The sequence below is a fragment of the Trachemys scripta genome, chromosome 4 (genome assembly GCF_013100865.1).
Source record: "Trachemys scripta elegans isolate TJP31775 chromosome 4, CAS_Tse_1.0, whole genome shotgun sequence".
NCBI lineage: Eukaryota > Metazoa > Chordata > Testudines > Emydidae > Trachemys > Trachemys scripta.
In genome coordinates, this window is record NC_048301.1 from 87,643,553 (window position 1) to 87,663,286 (window position 19,734).

Below are 19,734 nucleotides of genomic sequence, written 5' to 3' on the forward strand. Positions count from 1 at the left end.
ACCTTGCTTTGCCTCCAGCATTTATAATGGTGTTAAATATATAAAAAGTGTTTTTAATTTAGGGGCGGGGAATCACACTTAGAGGCTTGCTATGTGAAAGGGGTCACCAGTACAAAAAATTGAGAACCACTGTCCGATTGGAAGCTTGATAGTTTTTCTTTCCCTGATTAAAAAGCAACAGAGGGTCCTGTGGCACCTTTAAGACTAACAGAAGTATTGGGAGCATAACCTTTCGTGGGTAAGAACCTCACTTCTTCAGATGCAAGTAATGGAAATCTCCAGAGGCAGGTATAAATCAGTAAGTAAGTGCCACAGGACCCTCTGTTGCTTTTTACAGATTCAGACTAACACGGCTACCCCTCTGATATCTTTCCCTGATTGTATTTTTCCATTTGAAACTTATTTTCCTCTTTTCAAATAGAGCTGAAAGTAGCTACATATACGTCAAACAGTTATTTAACTGCTGCTACATTGCCAACAGAAGGAATGTTAAACAGATTGTGCATTCTCATATAATAGTGGCTCAAAAAACCTGCATCTTGGCAATGAAATGATGGGTTTTAAAAAATAAATATTTAGCATCTGGATGATCTTCCAAGTCATACTAAAAATGTACAGGTACCTTTGGGTTTAAATTCTATACTTCACAATGAAGAGTGCTTTGTAAAAAGCCAAACGCTTCTCCGGATGCTGCAAGTCTACAGCATTAAGTTTAGTTCATAAATTCACATTTAAACTGGCAACTCTGTTATTCTGTTGGCACATCTCTTTCCAAAACTCCAACCATAGGTAATATATTGTATCTGACAGCATATTTATGAGCATAATTTCCCATGCTGATTTTGTGCATCTGGAACTTTTCCAATATCTTATGCATTTTTTAAGAAGTGTGATTTTTAGCAATATTCATGTACACTATTTGCTTTTAGTGAGACACTCCATGCCAACTTAAGATGAAATATTTATGAGTAATATAACTATAAGAAAGCTAAAACTCTGGGATGATTTTCTTTTCTGTTTTTTGTTTGTTTTTACTTGAATAGTTTGGCTTACAAAAATTACAGCATACAGTAAATGAAACCCTCCCAATATTTTGTACAAACTACATGATTTGATATACAAGGATTCTGTTTTATTACAGTGACAATGTACAACCATGTCTATTTACAATGCAAAAAGTATATAAACCACAATTACTGGCAGCCACTATAGTTTAGGAGGTAGCTTTAATTAACAAAATGAACTGAAGCCATATTTCCCATCATGTGTTCTATCAAATAATTTACAATACAAAGATAAAAATTCATTATATGCACAGTATGTACAGTTTAATTCTCAAAATAGCAATCTAGCTTAAATCTTAACAAGAACATTTCCAGAGTAACTGGTATGGCAGTGGATTTGCTATTGATTCAGCATATTGTTCAAGAAACTTATATAATTACACCTCTACCCCGGTATAATGCCGTCCTCGGAAGCCAAAAAAAAATCTTACTGTGTTATAGGTGAAACCGCGTTATATCGAACTTGCTTTGATCTGCCGGAGTGCGCAGCCCTGCCCCCTTGGAGCACTGCTTTACCGCGTTATATCCGAATTCGTGTTATATCGGGGTAGAGGTGTACTTTGATCATGCATTCATAACTTTATGTTGATCAAACTTCAAACTAAGTACAGATTAAAGGATAATTGATGGTAATTAAGTGATATTTGGGTCTTAGATGCTTAAGAAAAAATTTTAAATTAATTCACCAATTTACATGAAAATTAGTCCATCTCACCACATTGTACTTTACTTGGAGAGAAATAATTGGCAGAGATGCAGAAGTTTCTAAATTGCAAAACTGCTTTTCATTGCCACCCCTTTTGGTAAAGTCTCAAGATGCTCAGAGACATCATTGTGTGTATAAGCACTATTACTAACAGTGAATAGGGCTGCAAAATATTTTAGCTTCTCTCTGTCTTTCTAAATAAGCATGCTAACCTCACACACAGACAGTACTGACAATATACGCTGTCTAGCCCACGGTAATTCCTTCTGGTAGTATGACCTTACATAATACTGAAGAATGGTACTATGGTTTTCACCTAAAGCAGTGTGTCTCCACTGAAAACCATATTCAGTTCTACCACTCCCGACAACTGTTAATATTCTTATTTCATACAGTCTGCAGATCTTGAGGGATAAAAGATTTTTTTAAATAAAAAATAGTTCTTATTAAGATCAAATCTTAGTTTGAAATATAAAAAACAAAAATGTTATACCTATATTGCTCTCACAGTTCTGTATGGGAGACGTAGTCCCTTCTTTTGGCCCTGCAGTAAGTCATCCTGAGATTAATGCTGAAAATACTATACAAAGCTAGCAACAATTTTTTCTTAATTATAGAAAATCACATTTAAAAATAATTTCTTAATATTAACAGCTGTCCCTTATATTGTGCTTAACCAGAAAACTTGACAGAACTTGCCTCACACAACAGTAGAAGCAAAATACAATTGGAGTTCAACATGGAAACAGACCTTTAGCACATAAAAACTGTATAAAAGAAACCAGTATTGCTTGGAAAGAATAAAAATATTGGGTTACAAGTTTTGGTTTACCCATTATTTACAGTTGGCAACTTTTCCCTCCCTCAAATGTATGGCTCAAGAAACTTACTGCCCACTTCCCTTCTTTACAAGTGACACCACACAATGATTACAAAAGTGCTTCCTGGTTGAAAGGTCAGAACAGGTATGGTCTACGAAACATTGTACTTCTTCCTTATGAGAACAGCTTACAGCAAAGCCTTTCAGTCTTTAATTCTTGGTATATTGTAGGCATAACGAACCAAAGGGAATCCTCTGCTTTGATAGAAACATGCGCGACCACAGGCCTGCACTTGGTCTGAACTGTCCGACACAAAAGAGTCATCCTCATCTGCATAATCAGAATGAGCAGACTGTGTGCCACAGTCTGACCAATACCCATCTGGCCGTTGGCAAGGCACCACTGCCAGAGTAGGACAACTGTGTGATTTTATTAAGTGTTTGCATGGTACAGGTTTGGATAAAAGAAGTGATTCACAACATTCACACATGGTAAGGTTACCCTGCAAATGTGAATACATGCCACAGTCATAGTAGAAATCCTGTGTCACACAGCCACCTTGAGTATTGACAGCAATTGCCACTGCTCCATTTTTTTTGGTGATATACCGTCTAAGTAATTTCCAGTCTTCCTTGAACATTGGGTTGAAAAAAACGTATAGGACTGGATTCAGACAAGCAGGTAATGGGAAAAATATTAGAGTAACAGACTTCATTATTTCAGGGCTGATGGAGATTGCAGTGATCAGTGGTGCAAATGAGAAAAATGCAACAGGACAGAAAAAGATGCAATTGGTGAAGATTAGCCAAGCGACATGCTTAATCATGCTGGATTGTGTGTTTTCTGAGAGGTCCTCTTTTTCCAAGTTGCAGTAAAGTTTAGTATAGATAATAGCCATTAGCAAAAATGCTAATGAGTTTAGGAGCACTAAAGTTACTGTAAACCCTAGTGAAGGTGTTTCTCCGGTGGGGAAGGGCAAGCAGAGTGGTGAGGCTGAATACTCCCCTCTATGGAAAAGTGGTAAGCATCCAGCTACCATAGCACACAGGAAAGCAAAAATTGCAGCAATTTGGAATTGTTTTAGACGATTGCTTTTCCCATTTTTAATTATCTGTTTTGCGGAGAAGCTTCGTTCAACAGCTGCCAACATCAGGAAAAAAATGGCACTTTCTGATGAAAAGACTGCAAGAAACCCAGCAACTTTACAACCACTGCCAGTCTCCCACCATATGCCAAATTCAGCAAATCTTCCCCAAGAGACTGCATCCAGGAAAGTTAATATACCAGTATAGATTCCCATAAATAAATTAGAGACAGAAATCAGGCCTATAAACAGTTTGGAGGAAGACAATGGAGTACAAGATGCAAATATCGTTAACATGACAAGCAGGTTGAAGAACAAGGCAACCAGAAAAATAAACCAGACAGTAAGTCGAATCATCCAGCTTCCCAGTAAATATTCACAGGGCTTAAAAGCACCTAGAAGAAACACAACAAAAAGGACAAGGAATTAAGAAAAATAAAATATCACTGAAAATCTTACATAATTAAGCACTATTACAAGCACAGAACTCATTATTTCTGGAACAGCAGCACTCATCTGAACTACTAAATAGGTCAGTTGAAAGTAAACTGTGCTGCTGAAGCTATTTACGAATTAATTAAGCCTGAAGAGATAATTACTAGGAAGAATGGTCACTCAGGAATAGTCCGTGTAAACAAAATAAATAATTAAACCCTAATTGTCTTTCTGCAACTCAACAGAGCTTTTATTAGGGTCACCTAAATAACTTTTATTTTTACCTCCATACTTTTTATAAACACACTGGTACAAAGAAATAGAAACACTTTGCTGTTCAAATCTATCCTGAAAAATTTGCCCCACTCCTTTAAAACAAACAAACAAACAAACAAACAAAAAAACCCTGAAGTTCCTGTAATATGCAATTCACAAACACTCCCTTTGGAATAGCTCTGGGTTACTTTACGTTGTCAATGTTTCTTCTTTAAAAAAAAAAAAAAAAAAAAGAAGTTACAAGAAAACACTTTTGTAAAAAGCCAACAAACTCAATTTATTTACTTAAACAGGGGCAGGATTTCACCACAAGTTTTCTGTTCCCAGTCCTGCCAGTGACACACTGGGCTACTTTGGGGAAGTCACAGAAGAAAATTATACTCTACATTTTTTGCCATGGAGATGAAGAAATGAGAGGTAAATCAACTTAAACCATAAATCTGTCACAAGGAAAGAGATTGAGCTTAAGCAGCATCATTGCTCCCACACTCCCTCAAATCCCCTCCACATGAACTCCTATAGGAGATCACATGGATGTCATGAAGGTTATTTAATGAATGTATCTAGTGCATTTTGAAAGTCAATAAGATGTGTGTGCTCTCTCTCTCTCTTTGTATTTATTTATTTACCTATATATGCAAAGTAATACTCTTGGAGTCCTCCAAAACTTTGCACATGCATCAAACAAAGTGGGTATTCACCCACGAAAACTCATGCTCCAATACATCTGTTAGTCTATAAGGTGCCACAGGACTCTCTGCTGCTCTCTCAAAAACTTTGTTTACCAATGTGATGGGCCTTGGCCCTTGCTGTGTCCCAAGCACTTACACTAAACATCGTAAGTGGCAATCCCTCTTGCATATGGGGAATCTCAGGTGGCCCCAGCTCTATGCCACGTGCCAGTGGCCCTTGGGTGCAGGGAGCCATTTAGGGCAAGAAGGGGCACGATCAGAAGGTGCTATCATCTTGAGCTGGTGAAAAGCTCCTGGAGGCTGATCCAGCCAGCACAAGATAACCCCAATTTAGAGCATCAAGGGCCACAAATAGCCCCAAGACCACACAGTAGGTACAGTCTTCCCCAAACTCTAAGTGAAACAGTTATTGTGGAAAACAATCAAAGGTCAGTGCAAAAATCCCTCAAGGTCTTAATTGCCTTTTGGAACTCTGTTTCAGAACCCAGTACAATTTAATCTTGACTCTAGTTTATAGCCAAGACAGAAATCAACATGTTCTTCTGCATTGAGGGAAATCAGTTTACATAATGGTACAGTTGGATCATTAGAAAATAGACCAACCAAAACAGCTGACAAATTTCCCTTTCTTGCAGGCATTCCCAAGTAGTAGATTCCTCACTGAATAATTATTTTCAAACAATATTTTTTTCATATCATATGAACATATTAATGTTAATCAGAATACTACTTTAAGGCAAAAACTGCATACTATTTAGGAAAAGAAAAAGGGAACAAATAGTGTTGATGGAAAGGGAATTCAATATTCCCAAGACAAATTTGCAAATAATTTTCTAACAGCTGTGGTATATGCTAGTGGCTATCTCTTCCACTCAGATAGAAAAAATCCCCCTCAGCCTTCAACTACCTTCATCTATTGCCTCCTCTGCCACCTCATGCTTTTTGTTCCCCCAGGAAAAGTCTTCCTTTTCCCATTCTCAGTGCAAGTACATGGGTAAGGTGGAGAGGGAGGAGTTTTGATGCTTCCAATTGCTGGCCCCATTAGTTAAGTGATTTGCAATCTATTCTCTGCAACTAGACAAAATGAGGAGTGGACCTGGCATCTGAGCAGTGATTCTGTATTTACACAGAGGGCAGGTGTCCTACTCAAGAACAGAGCGACATCTTGGACTGGGAAGAGATTATGAGTGGCGGGGGGAGGGGAGGAGTTGAGGTAGGCACTAAGCTTAAAAAACAAGTAGTTGTGCTTAGCTCCTTAAAGAGTTGAAGCATCACCAGCATGTGCAAAATGAGAGCGCTAAAAGCTGTAAACCTTAGACTATAGCACATGAATTAGAATTCCTGTGAGCAACCTAACAATCTAAAAGCAAACAAGCACAAAGCAGCATAGGTTAAATTCATTCCCAATGTAACTGCTGAGTTCAGTGCAGTTACACCAATGACAAATTTTTCCCTATAATCATAAACTGCTTTTCCTGTGACCCAGGAAATCTCTCCAACATTCCACATATGAAAACAGAAGCTGGCACAAAAGGCAAAAGCCAGTCTGGTGAATCTGAATAATGGATTCAGAATATTGCCATGAGAGGCAGAGATAAAATAGGTGCAGGCCTCTCTCCATCCTGTGGCAATTGCCTTGGCAGTATGCCTCTGTGCAAGGGGGGATGGGAGGGGAACGGGAAGATGGCAGGTACATGGCAGGAGCCATATTAGCTGGCTGGAACAAAGTGCAATGGTTCTCAGCAGGTCTGTAGTGGGCAGTGGCTTTAGTAGTATGTCTGAGCCTTTTGGGTGACCTGGCAAGGAAGGAGTAGCTGCAACGGAGAAGAAGATAGGTGGGCAGGAAGAGTAGCAATGGAAGCTGTCTGTGGTGTTCCTTTGTAATATCAGAGAATTTCGGCAACTCCACAAGCACTGCAACCCTTTATAGTTGGAGCAGTTCGGATTCTCTGCTAATGTGGAGAGTTGGTCCAAAGCATTAAAGGACAATACATACTGTCAACTCTAAATGTAAAGGCTAAGACTCTGTGCACTGAGTTGGGAATCACACCTGGACTTGTTCCAGCCTGGCTCTCTACTACAGTGCTAAATTGGGCCAAGTCCTGTGGTATTTACTTATCCAAAGATACCACTGACATCAGTGGGAGTTTCACCCAAGCACTGCAGGATTGTGTATACATGGGGACCATGAGGAATTAGAGACATAATTCAGTAGACACCTAACGCACAATGAAAGGCTAAAAGTTCAGAATATAACTAAAGTGGTTGTTTTAATTACCTGTTGTGGGTGTACAATGAATAATTGTCTGACCCAGTTCTTCATTCTCATCAGTGTTTGGAACATCTGCATCTGCTGTAGCTGAGTAAAGGCAGGAATTTTAATCCCGAAGTAGTAGGAGTTTGATTTTTTTCAAATATTTTTAACCAGATACTATTTTTTTTAAACCACCTAATTGAGCATCCAAGTATTTTTAAATCATTAAATCTGAAGCAATTAACTCCATTCTCTGGGGATTATATATGCTGAATGCTATTTATATATATATATATATATATATATATATATTCCACCCTCTGCCATCATAATCCCCACGACAAATCCGTTGGATGCTAGGACTCAACAGGAGTTCAAGAAAGGAAGGGAAGGAAAAGGCCACTTACTCCCTTCCTCCTGTTGTTGCTCCACTCCTGCAGTAATCCCATTACATCTGGTTTCTCCCCTCTTTTATCCCCTTCCCTGTACAATACTACTGGGCCCCTGAGATGAATGCTATGTGGGGGAAAGAGTTAGGAGATGCACCCCACCAGCAATCTCTCTCCTCTCTTTGCCCTCCACACTCAGCACTCCCTACTACAACATACAGGCATGGGTTCTTGCCATGCTGCAATCCTTAGTGCCCACAAAGAATTGTGGGATCTGGCTGGCTCCTGGAAAAGAAATTCAGATGGACTTTGGGTCCCAGGAGTAAGAAAGGTTGAGACTATTGCTTTAAGCCGGGTCTGCCCCAGACCATATCAAGAGGAGAACTTGGAAACTTGAAACAAGGGATTGAACACTCACAGTTCAGACCCTGTCTCTAAAGGGAGATGGAGATGCTGAGACCAGCAGGATATTTCTTAGAGTGTGCTCTGGGAAGCAAGTGAATAGCAAGATAACTGATCCTGCCAATTTAATACAATGGAAGTAGAAAAAAAATATTTTCTAACTGAAACAGGGAAAAGCCTGTGTTAGCCAAGCAGACTCATCCCTTTGGAAATAGGAATAGGATCACATAGAACCAATTATTTTGTAGCGGGTGCTCATATAATAAGTCTTTAAATGAGTTTCTACATCTGTTTGTTGGAGAACAAAATTATCTGCCTGGTCTGGCCTAACTTCTGCAATGCAGCGGAACGCCTAGTACAATGGAGCACTCACCTCTATCATGATCTATCAACACACTCTGATCGTGGTGGCTGGAATCTTCCATGTTAGAGTTCAAATAAGAGTCACAACCCCAAAATGCACAGCACTGGTAGGCATATGGAACAGACAGAGACCTGAAATACATGCAAAACAATGAACAATATTAGCTGGCAGCATCTATATTCTTAATTTTTAAAAGTGGCATGCCTCAAAGCTAAAGCTGTTCAAGAGCAGCTTCTTTTTGACACATACATTAATAAAGACCAACTTCAAACTAGAATCAGTTATGAGAGTTTCTGAAGAGCTTACACTTTAAGATACTAAAACTGACTAGAGATGGGCAAAAAAAGGGAGTTCTTGATTTTTGCAAAAGCAAAACTAAAACAGAGGTGGTTTGGATCAGGATTTCATTTCATCCAAGCCCTCAGTCTGCGGTGAAGGTAAAGAAACATTCCTCTGGGTTTGGCTCAACTCTGTCTTATGCAAAGCAAGTTGTTACTAGTATTCATGTTATCACTTGTATACATAGAAATGAAAACTAATCAAGCTGGCTGGAGAGTAACTCTGTTGTGCAAGTAAGTTAATTCCCAGATGACCACATTATTAAGCATGCATCTGTCATCTTCATTGTTCATTCTGTTTACATTAAATCCTTCACAGAGTAAGTCAGGATTTCCTGGTATGCACCTTCCTTTCTGCCAGCAATAGGACATGCTAAAAAATCAGTGCAAAAAAGGATGGGAGGGGCTGGTCACACATACAGTTCAGCACTAATTTGTTACCATAAAAATCTGTGCAAAAGCAGTGGCCTCATGCAGCTTTATCTGAATTTTCCAGGTAACATGATGTAGCCAACCTGATTGCTAACAAAGAATCCAACTGTTTTGCCTCTTCTCAATCTATATGGAACAGATTATATTGCTAACATTGGAAGTTATTTTTCTTTCAAGATAAAAGAAAATTAAGGTGGAAGATGGGGCGGGGGAGGGGGGGAAATAGTACAATAAACCACACTTATAGCAATTGGGGCACTGAAGAGATTTAGAAAAGCGGTGCATATTCAAAGAACCACCACAAGATTAGTCAGGTAGGTTGCACTTTGATTTCTGAAGCATGGTCTCTGTACTCAAACTGTGGCATTTCCTCACCACTCTGGTAATTCCTGCATCTGGAACGTGGAATTTTGCAAGGTTCATGTCAAAATATGGTAACTCTTACCAATCTAGAATGCCCCTGTGCTAATCAATATTAAGCAATGTACATAGGTATACAGTATTTTGAGACGGGTGTACTTCTAATTACCCTTACAACAAAATCTCACAAAACCAATGTCATTCTGAGTCAAGGCTATAATTGAAATCCTACAAGAACTGTATTGTGCCTGGACACTATTTATATGCTCATGTTGGAGGAGTGTCAGAATAGTGAATGCCATGCTACAGTAGTTCTCAGCTTTTGGATAAAAAAAGCTGAGTCTCTTGTTAACACATGACTGAATATCACGAACTCCTGGGATTGAATCCTAGACATCTGACTCTTTCCTCTGGTCTTGGGCAAGTAACTGTCTTTGCCTCAGTTTCCCCATCTAAAACAATTCTTACCTGTTTCATAGGGGACATAAGAATTATGTTTCTATCGGTCTCTGAAAATAAGAAAAGCTACATAACGGTCTGATCCAAAGCCCACCAAAGTCAATGAGAGTGTTTCCATTGATTTCAACAAGCTTTTGGATCAGGCCCTAAATGCCTAGTGTTGTTATTGTGCTGGGCCTCACAGAATACCCAGCATTTGTATAAAGGGTTGGGGTGGTGGAATTATAAGCCAGCTCCCATTTTCCAGACTCTAGGAAGAGGACATGCTCAGTCACTGGCAAATGGGTCTTCACAGGTATCCAGAACTCCATCCATACCACTACTCCAATTCAGATAGAAGGGGTTGGGTGGAAGGGTGTCAAGGATTCCAAAAAGAACAGGTGAGAGCAGCCTTATGGAACAAGAATGGTCAAGATCCCCCTGGACTTATTACAAAAATCCAGTACAAGTGAGTTTAGTTAACAGGAACACAGTGACCTTAACTGAGTTGACTTGACTTGTGTCACGTTGTTTATTCATCTAAATGCTATTTTAAATGTTCATCTGAACAATCTGTAGTTTTTTCTACTAACATACCGGAGCTTCACAAAGTCCTTTGCTGCCAATGCTTCTTTCAGCTCAGAGTTGCCTGCAAGTTTAAGCTGGTTTAGTCCATTCAGTCCTTCAGTTGGAAATGAAGTCAGCTCATTGAAACTTAAGTCTCTGAAAGGTGAATATTAAAATTGTTACACACAGTAAGTCTGAAGATCCCATGGCATGTTTCCTATCAGTAGGGATCTGCTCTAGTGTTCGTTGGCTAACATTCTGTCCTCCAAAACCCCCATCAAGCAGCATGTCTTCTGTCCTCCACACAAGAGAGAGGAGTGCCTCATTTCATTGCTGTGTGTGTATAGTTTGGGGATCTCTAGGGATGAAAAATTATAAAAAAAAAAGCAAACACACATCAGTTTTGAGTGAGAAAATTTTACCATTTCAGCAATTTAGTGCTGGAGGTGCTCGTTTATTGCACAAAATGGCCTACTTACAGATTAGTTATAGCACCAAGTGTAGTAAATGCCTCCTTGTGAACCTGCTGGATCAAGTTTCGACTGAGATCACTGCAATTAATAAAAAATGCCATTTAGTTAGCAATTTAACTGAAATGTCAGAATAACCATTGTTTGGGAGCTAGGTAAGTGGCAATCACATTATACCTCTGACAGGAAAGTCAAGTAATCTGCATGATTTAACAATATTTTGGTATCTCCATGACATTTTCCATATAGAATCATGTATACATGGGTTTAATCCTGCTAAGTGCTGGGCATCTGCAGAGAGGTGAGAACATAAGCTCTCTGGGACAAGAACAGGTCTTATTTTATATCTGTACAACACAATGGGACTCTGACTACAGCTTTGGAGTGTTACTGTAATATAAATAAGATGGAGAGAGCAGCGAGTTTTCACATGCAGGATCAAGCCCGGAGGCCTTACACCGTAGTGACTAACTGCTGCTATTATTTACTTAATAGCAGCTGTGAATTTCTGGGATCTCATAACTCCCTTTTATTAGCTCCTCAATAAGTAATGAACACTTTCGTATTATCAACCACATTTTAAGTCCTAATGTTTACCAATACATTGTTTCATATTATAAATCTGGCACCATCAAGTAAAACACATATAGTAGTGCTCCAGCAAAAACATTAACACGACAGTGCGCAGCCAGAAAAATCTCCCAAGAAATTTAACCTCTATTGCTCTCAAACTCCTTACTATTTGTCCATTTAAAAGCAGGCATGCCAAACCTGTGGGAAAAAAACGCAGAAATTGGGCTAGTTTTTGGCTTGTAGTTTGTTTGGCTTGTAGCAGCTTGTTGCTTCTTTTGTTTTTGATCGGCTCCCAGCAAGCAGGGGCCAAAGGGGCAAGGGGGGGGGAGAAGAGAGTCAGGGGTGCACAGCGGGCCCACCACAGTCCCCAACTACACAATAGGGGGGGGAATCTAGTCACAGAGTGTTGGGGTTCTTAGGAATTGGCTTGCTTTGGCCTTGTTTTGAAATGGGATTAGTTTGATTTTTGGCTTATTTTGAAAGTCAGAGTGCTTATTTACTGCATGAAAGTTGGCAACTGTGTTCATGTTTACTACTTTAGGGCTGGGAGAATGACATTTGCCCTACTTTACTTATACTGCTTTTTGCAATTCACTTCAGGTAAAAATAATTAACTTAATTATAAAAATGACAAGAACCCCTTTTTACCAAACTTGGTATGCAAAATACATATTTTCTTGCAATGTATTTATATTAATATATATAAATATTAAGTACGGAAAAAGAGTAAAACTGGTGCCTAATAAAAACAGTAACTATCGTATAGATCAGGGGTCGGCAGCCTTTCAGAAGTGGTGTGCCAAATCTTCATTTATTCACTCTAATTTAAGGTTTTGAGTGCCAGTAATACATATTAACATATTTAGAAGGTCCCTTTCTATAAGTCTATAATATATAACTAAACTATTATTGTATGTAAAGTACATAAGGTTTTTAAAATGTTCAAGAAACTTCATTTAAAATTAAATTAAAATGTAGAGACCCCCAGACCGGTGGCCAGAACCTGGGCAGTGTGACTGCCACTGAAAATCAGCTTGTGTGCTGCCTTCAGCATGTGTGCCATAGGTTGCCTACCCCTGGTATAGATCACGGTTAGCTTTGCCTTGGGATATAGAACATCTAGCCTATTAATACAAGACAGATTATTACCTTCAAACCCACATATTTAGTTATGAATCATAATTTACGTCCCATAGTATTCAGAAAGTAAACATATATATAGTTAAAAATAAGTAAGTAAAAATATATGTACTTACAGGATGCGTAGGGAAGTTAGTCCCTGAAAGGTGTCTTCTTTGATTTCCTGGATTTGATTATGTTGTAAGGAACTGGAATGCAAGGGGGAGGGGAAGTTATTTGGAGGCTAATTTCCTCCAAAATGAGGAATATTTGGCTTTTGTTTTTTCCCTCATCTCTTAGTATATTATCCTCTACTGCTTTCTTCAGTCTGTCTCTCCACAGATTTTAGCAAATCAGAACAATGGGAATAAGATAAGAAAGATACTAATCAATACCATTGACAGATGAAATTATTTTTCTGATCATTCCTCCATTTTGGGCCCACTGTTTAAATAACTGTTCTCCACTTCACCACAATATGCATGGCTATTTTCTCTTGAGAGGCTAATTCAATATTTGGAGCCCCCTTATGGAGTTTCCAGCCCATTTTAATTCACAACCCATTTGGCAGAGGTGAACATCGACAAGTAAGGTTTGAACTACCTCCAAGCCATAAGTGTCACTTTGTGACACAGATGCACCTTGGCATTTAAAACAAACCTACTCACTTCGAGGTTGAGATGATTTAGGCCAAGCGCCAACCCAGAGTGAACTATTACTTCTTAAAATATGGATTTATAAAAGGAAAGCACTGAGAGACCCTTCATTATGCAAGAGCTAATGGGCAGGTTATATTGCCAATTCATTCTCTTCCTATGCGCCCATCTGATAGTCAACATTCATTGAGGTGCTCCTGCATTCTAGGCCATAAATCTGAACTCTAAGGAACATGAGGCAAGATAGATTTAGCGGAGGGCAACTGGCCCCAGAACTCGCTGCCCTTGATAGAAAACTTGATCTCTGTTGGACTGACAGTCAGAGCACAGGACAAGATTCATCTGTTTACTCCACCTGCTTACCGGTGGATGAAATATCAACACTTTTCTCTAAGGGCAGCAGGGGATGGTGCATTTTTATGCTGCCTTCAACCACAGGACTGTTCCTGGCAGTGGAAGAAAGTGGTGGAGATTGGAGCATTGTTATATATATTTTTTAAATTATCAGCTATTTTTCAATCAGATAAATTTATCCTTATTAAAAATCAAATTATGTGGTCTCATAAATTGACCAGGCACTTTAGAATGTACAATATATTCCCTGCCCTGAAGAATTCACAATCTAAGGGCCTAAACCTGCAAGGTGCCTACCACACTCAACTCTCAATTACTTCAGTGGAAGCTGAAACTCAGCATGTTGTACAACTGGCCTCTGACAAGAGAGCACATGACAAGAGAATGAGGCAAGAAGGAAAGCAGACTGGCTGGATACTTGAAAAAAGTAGGTTTTATGGGGTCTTGACAGGCAAGGATTTGGAGACAGATCCAAGACTAGAAGGTTACACATTGGAAGGTGCAAAGCTGAGAGTGAAAGAAAGACTAATGGCACAAGAAGAAAAGAGGACTGGGAGAGCACCAGGGGTAGAAATGGGAGCAGAGATATAAGCAGGGGAAAGATTATATTGGGCTTGGAAGGAGAGGATGAGGAGCTTTATCTGATGTGGTAAAACACAGGAAAAACAAAGAAGGGATTTGAGAGGGAAAAGTGTTTCTTGGACAGGAAGAGGACTTTTAACAGTGCCATGTTGGATAGATGGAGAGGACTGAGAAAAGTTGGGAGGGGAGCGAAGGTTACAGTAGGGAAGAGAAGGTTACAGAAACCAAGGGATTAAGCAGTGGGGATAGCAAAGATGAGGAGTGCATATTTATAAATATGACAAGCTTGCTATGAAAAGCAGGATTACTGAGTCTTTCATAATTTGTGTGTCCAAATAAGAAGAAATGTGAAACCTCTGACTATGTGAGTGAACTCAATGGGTAAAATTCTCTGGCCTATGTTATACAGGGGGTCAGACTGATCATAAGATTCTCTTCTGGTCCTAAAAATCTATTACATTTTCTGTCAGATGTTAAGTACAAGAACTCAGTATTTGAAGCTGTGGACTCAGTACACTAAGGGTTATTTAGGATAATTAACATACATTTCTACTTACATTTCTTCTAAGGAACTGCAGCCCTTAAAACTCGAAAGCTCTTTTATGTTATTATAAGACAAGTCCCTTGAAATAGACAATAGAGAGTGGTTAGTTTAACTCTGCTCTATTTGAAATGTTACTTTACTGCAACCATAAATTAAATAAAAATCAGCATACCAACCATCCTGCTACCACAGTTCTAGAAAAAAACTGAAGACATTTTAAAGACACACAAAAGTCAGGGGATTCACAGCTATGCTCCCCAGCAACTGGCCCCCATTATGTATACTGGCTCTACCTATTACATACAAAAAGCTATGAAAAACAACGTAAAGGTTGCGAAGTCAAACTTCGAAAGTGAGGAAATGCCAGACTCAAGGTTGCTCATAAAGCATCCCTGAATCCTAGCTTCGTATTTTAAATACAAGAGAACATTCTCTCAGTTCTTGTAACATTGACAAACCCATCTATTTTTCACTCTCATTCTCTTAAATGGCTTAACCATTTTTACTGAAGACTTTTCAGAAATATTCAGCCTGAGACAGACAGCAAGCATGAAAAAAAAATCAGCCCAAAAGGCTAAAGTTTGGCAAAATTATAAACAACTAAAACTATATAATGGAAAGTGTCAGGCAAGTGTTAATTGTAGGTATTGCTATTAGCTATGCATATAAAATAGTGCACAAAACATGACCAACTAATCCATGCAGTGGGAAAATAACTACTGTATAAATCCCCTCAATTTTGATAGTTCAAAATTAAAGGCGCATGTTTTCCACAAGAAATGGAAGGGTGATCTCTGACATGTGGATGTAATTCAGATCTGTTCAAAGTGTGCAGATCACTCCCCATCCAAAGCTGGGAAAGTTTTCAGATTTTTTTAGGGGGTGCTGGGACAGGGTGGCAAGAAAGGGGTCTGGAAACAGCCAAACTACCATTAAACTAGAGATTCAAAAAGCCAATGGTTGACAGAGAAAGCACAATGCTCTGCTGTCTTTCCTGTCTATAAAACAGAAGACATATTCCCCCCAGTCTTTTTCAGTGAGAAGAATTTATCCTTTGCAATTATCTTTTCCCTACTCCCCCCAAAACCTATCCTCTTTCTTAAATACATTTTTATTTTCTAATTTGCCCTCTCCCCATCATTTACTTTTACCTTCTGAGTGCATGCCTCCTATCTCTCTCATGCACTTTACCATTCTTTTCCTCCACCCCAACTTTCTATTCTCCATTATGTAGTTATGAGTGCCACTCTTCTTTACTCTCCAAATGTGGATGATGAGTGTGGTCTGGAGAGCAAGTGGGTGGCACAATGAAATGTGAAGACATTCCCATGCAAATGCTGTTACACTGACATCCTTACAGCTGTACACCACCACAGGTGAAGAAACACCGTGTACTTCAATAAACACATTGCTGTTTCAAGGACTTGATTTGGTATATCAACATAATACTTTGCAGCACCAGGACTCCAGAGGAGTCAAAGAGGGATCAGATATTTGAACAATTTTGGGACCTACCAACGTTGACAGAGCGACTTTGAGCAATGACACTTTCTTTAAATATAGTGCAATATATCGCTATCAAATTATTTTTTACTGTTGGTAAAACAGGAGCAGGAAATATTGACTTACAAAGTCCGAAGCATCTTTTGTTCTTGGCATAGGTTAATGGGAATACTGCTTATCTTGGTGCCTGTAAGAGTCCTGTGTTAAAAACAAACAAAAAAACACATACATGTTTGAATGCTCAAACAGTATATAGTAGGTCTCAGAAATGTAGGGCTGGAAGAGACCATCAGAGGTCTTCTAGTCCAAGACCTTGCAGTGGGGCAGGACCAAGTAAATCTCAACCCCCTCTGACAGGCGTTTATCTAACCTGTTTTTAAAAACCTTCCACGATGGGGATTCCACAACTTCACTTGGTAACCTATTCCAATACTTAACTACCCTTATAGTCAAAGTTTTTCTTAATATCTAACCTAAATTTTCTTTACCGCAGATTAACCCCATTACTTCTTGTCCTACCTTCAGTGAATTGTGGAAAACAATTGATTACCATCTTCTTTATAACAGCCCTTAACATATTTGCAGATTTATCAGGTCCCTCCTCAGTCTTCTTTTCTCAAAACTAAACATGCTCAGTTATTTTAATCTTTCCTCAGACGTCACGTTTTCTAAACCCTTTATCGTTTTTGTTGTGCTCCTCTGGACTCTCTCCAACATATCCACATCTTTACCACATGAGGCACCCAGAATTGGACACTGTACTCCAGCTGAAGCCTCACAAGTAAATACATTCAAAATTGTGAGGCACTCCGTTACTTTTGTAATGGCAGTCATATAATTACCTAAAATAGATAGGTAGGAATAGACTCAAGATCTCCTGGCTTCCAGCCCTGTTCACTAAGCCACACTTCTACCATTGGAAGTTAATTTTAATACTAATTGTTCCAAGAAGAGACAGAACAAGAAATTACTGTATTGGCAGTGTTTGGTAGAAGATACTTACAGGCTCTCCAGATTACTGGTTCCTGTCAAATTAGGAAACCACTGCACCATGCTGGCACCCCGAATGACCCTAAATAAACAGGTAGATTATCTGTAAATTATATTATGGAAATTGTGGGAGATGTGGGGGGTGGAGGAGGTGGAAGGAGGAAGGGGGACAATCCTTTTATCCTGTTATGGAAGTTTTCATTAGAAAGTTACATACTAATCAATGGATTGCCTCAATGAATTTTGGTTACACTGTAGGTCTAAAGACACTCGTTGAATACACCTAAAGTAAAAATATGTTTAATCAAATGCTATGAAAGCAGGTGATATTCTGTCAGAATCATGCTTGGAATGCAGAACACTGCTAATGTGCTAATTTTCTGCAGATGGTGCTGTGATCCAGCTTCCAAAGCTACTCCATTTCAACAAATAAGATCAGTGCTGATTTTTACATGTGTGCCATTTGAAGGATCAGCATGAAGGAGGCACCACAGTAGTTCTGCAAATATCACCCCCTATCTAACATACTAAAACATATTAGTCTTTGATTAGGAGATCCTGGGATTGGCACCCAAGTGGGATCCCGCATTTGTACCTAAGCAGGATCCATCCACTTGAAAGTGCCATTTAGATATATGTTCTGAATATAGTATAAAGTATACAGTATACTATAAAATCTTTTGATTGTGACTCAAATCTTGAAGTTTTTAAGTCAGTTTTTACTTACTCATTACTCAGAACCCCCAGACTAGCAATCTTTTTCAAAGTGTGCATGTACTTGCCTGCAAACACATTCCCAATGTCCATCCATATTCAGAAATATATATAGGCTCCACTGGCTTCAGTGGGAATTTGTCTGGACAAGGAACTGAGTATTTGGCTTTAGGTTACTTTTCTTATGCGAGTTAGTCAGGAGAACAAAAAAATTTTAAGACTATCCATCAGACTCTCAAACTACTGGACATTTCAAGAACAAACAGCAAAGTTTATTAAAACTAAGTGCAAATAAAAATTGTGCATGAAGCAACATCTGACCAGCAAAATCAGTTATTCTAGGGGCACAGACATGCTATTTCACTTCAGATATTCTGTTATAAATTGAGAAAGTACTTACAAGGAGTGCAGATCTGATAAATTCTGAAATGCCGAGTTCCCCACAAAAGAGAGAGGATTATCATACAAATGTCTGAGGAATTGAAAACAGATTTCAGTCTCCCATCAGTTCATACAATCACTGTCTGATAATTAGACTACAAATACACACAAAATAATACTTACATAGTCCTTAGAAGGGGATTTCCCTCAAATGCACCATTGGGGATTATGGAAATGTAATTACTGTGAAATCCCCTAAAAATATATTGACAAAAGAGAAATAAATCTTAAAATATAGCATCATTAGGGTCGATCAACTGTCATTTGGCTAGTGTTCAAATAATACACAAACTCAGAGCTCAATCCTGCAAACAGTTGCACTGAAGTCAAATGAGACTATGCACAACTGAAGGATCAGACCTTTGTCGACTATATATCAGTACTTAAAATGGAAATATTTCAGGGGAGAAAGCTACACTCTGCATCTATCTGTGATAAAATGTTTTTTAAAAAAGCATAATGATCAGTAATTACATAATTTTGCTACTGGAGGCCCCAAAACAATGTCCAAATAGCTGATGGTTAAGATCTATGTTAATTGCTATCCTGAATAATTTGCTTATTTTTATCACTCAAAAAATAATAGACTCTCTCACTAACTGCTGATTATGCCCGCCTCTAATTAGAGTATTGCTTACCATAACCTAGTCCATTTCAGATTACTGGGTAATGGGACAATAGAGGCATTCCTAACCTTGGAGTTAGGATTGCTTTTTTATTTGTGAAAAGGATAAAGAAAATGGGTAGAATAAGATGTAGTAATACTCACAGCTCCTTTAGGCTTGGAAGTGCTTTAATGGCTTCAGGGAATTCTACCATGTTGTTATAATTTAAATCCCTAGTAGAAATAGCAACATCAGCAAACACTCAGTGCTAGCAACATATTTTCAGTGGATACCTAATGTTAAATTGTTTGATTTATATACCGTATATATAATCTCCATACAGTGAAGCTATATACTTCTTTAGACACTGGTTTATCTTAATGATGATTTTATCCTTCAGAAGCCTTTAAAACTAAAATTTAGTCTTTAAAAAAAACTCAAAAAAGGTGCAGATACGAATGACAATTTTGTATAGCCTATTCAGAAAATCTCTAATATACACCAATATCAGCCACAAGAGAATAGCAGGACCTACAGACCTTCTAGTAAAGACAACTATTA

General features: G+C 38.6%; 1 protein-coding gene across 1 annotated transcript in view; it reads right to left on the bottom strand.

Moving 5' to 3' along the window:
• Positions 1 to 1,110: 1,110 nt before the first annotated feature.
• Positions 1,111 to 19,734, bottom strand: part of LGR4 (leucine rich repeat containing G protein-coupled receptor 4) — a 130,228-nt gene continuing 111,604 nt past the window's right edge. The window contains exons 7-18 of the mRNA XM_034769845.1: positions 19,338 to 19,406; positions 18,692 to 18,763; positions 18,528 to 18,599; positions 17,427 to 17,495; positions 16,550 to 16,621; positions 14,934 to 14,999; positions 12,922 to 12,993; positions 11,102 to 11,173; positions 10,653 to 10,778; positions 8,497 to 8,618; positions 7,357 to 7,437; positions 1,111 to 4,070 (exon numbers count right to left, since the gene is read on the bottom strand). Coding sequence (XP_034625736.1) covers positions 2,794 to 4,070; positions 7,357 to 7,437; positions 8,497 to 8,618; positions 10,653 to 10,778; positions 11,102 to 11,173; positions 12,922 to 12,993; positions 14,934 to 14,999; positions 16,550 to 16,621; positions 17,427 to 17,495; positions 18,528 to 18,599; positions 18,692 to 18,763; positions 19,338 to 19,406 — 2,170 coding nt within the window. The 3' untranslated portion in view covers positions 1,111 to 2,793. The remainder of the gene's footprint in view (positions 4,071 to 7,356; positions 7,438 to 8,496; positions 8,619 to 10,652; positions 10,779 to 11,101; positions 11,174 to 12,921; positions 12,994 to 14,933; positions 15,000 to 16,549; positions 16,622 to 17,426; positions 17,496 to 18,527; positions 18,600 to 18,691; positions 18,764 to 19,337; positions 19,407 to 19,734) is intronic.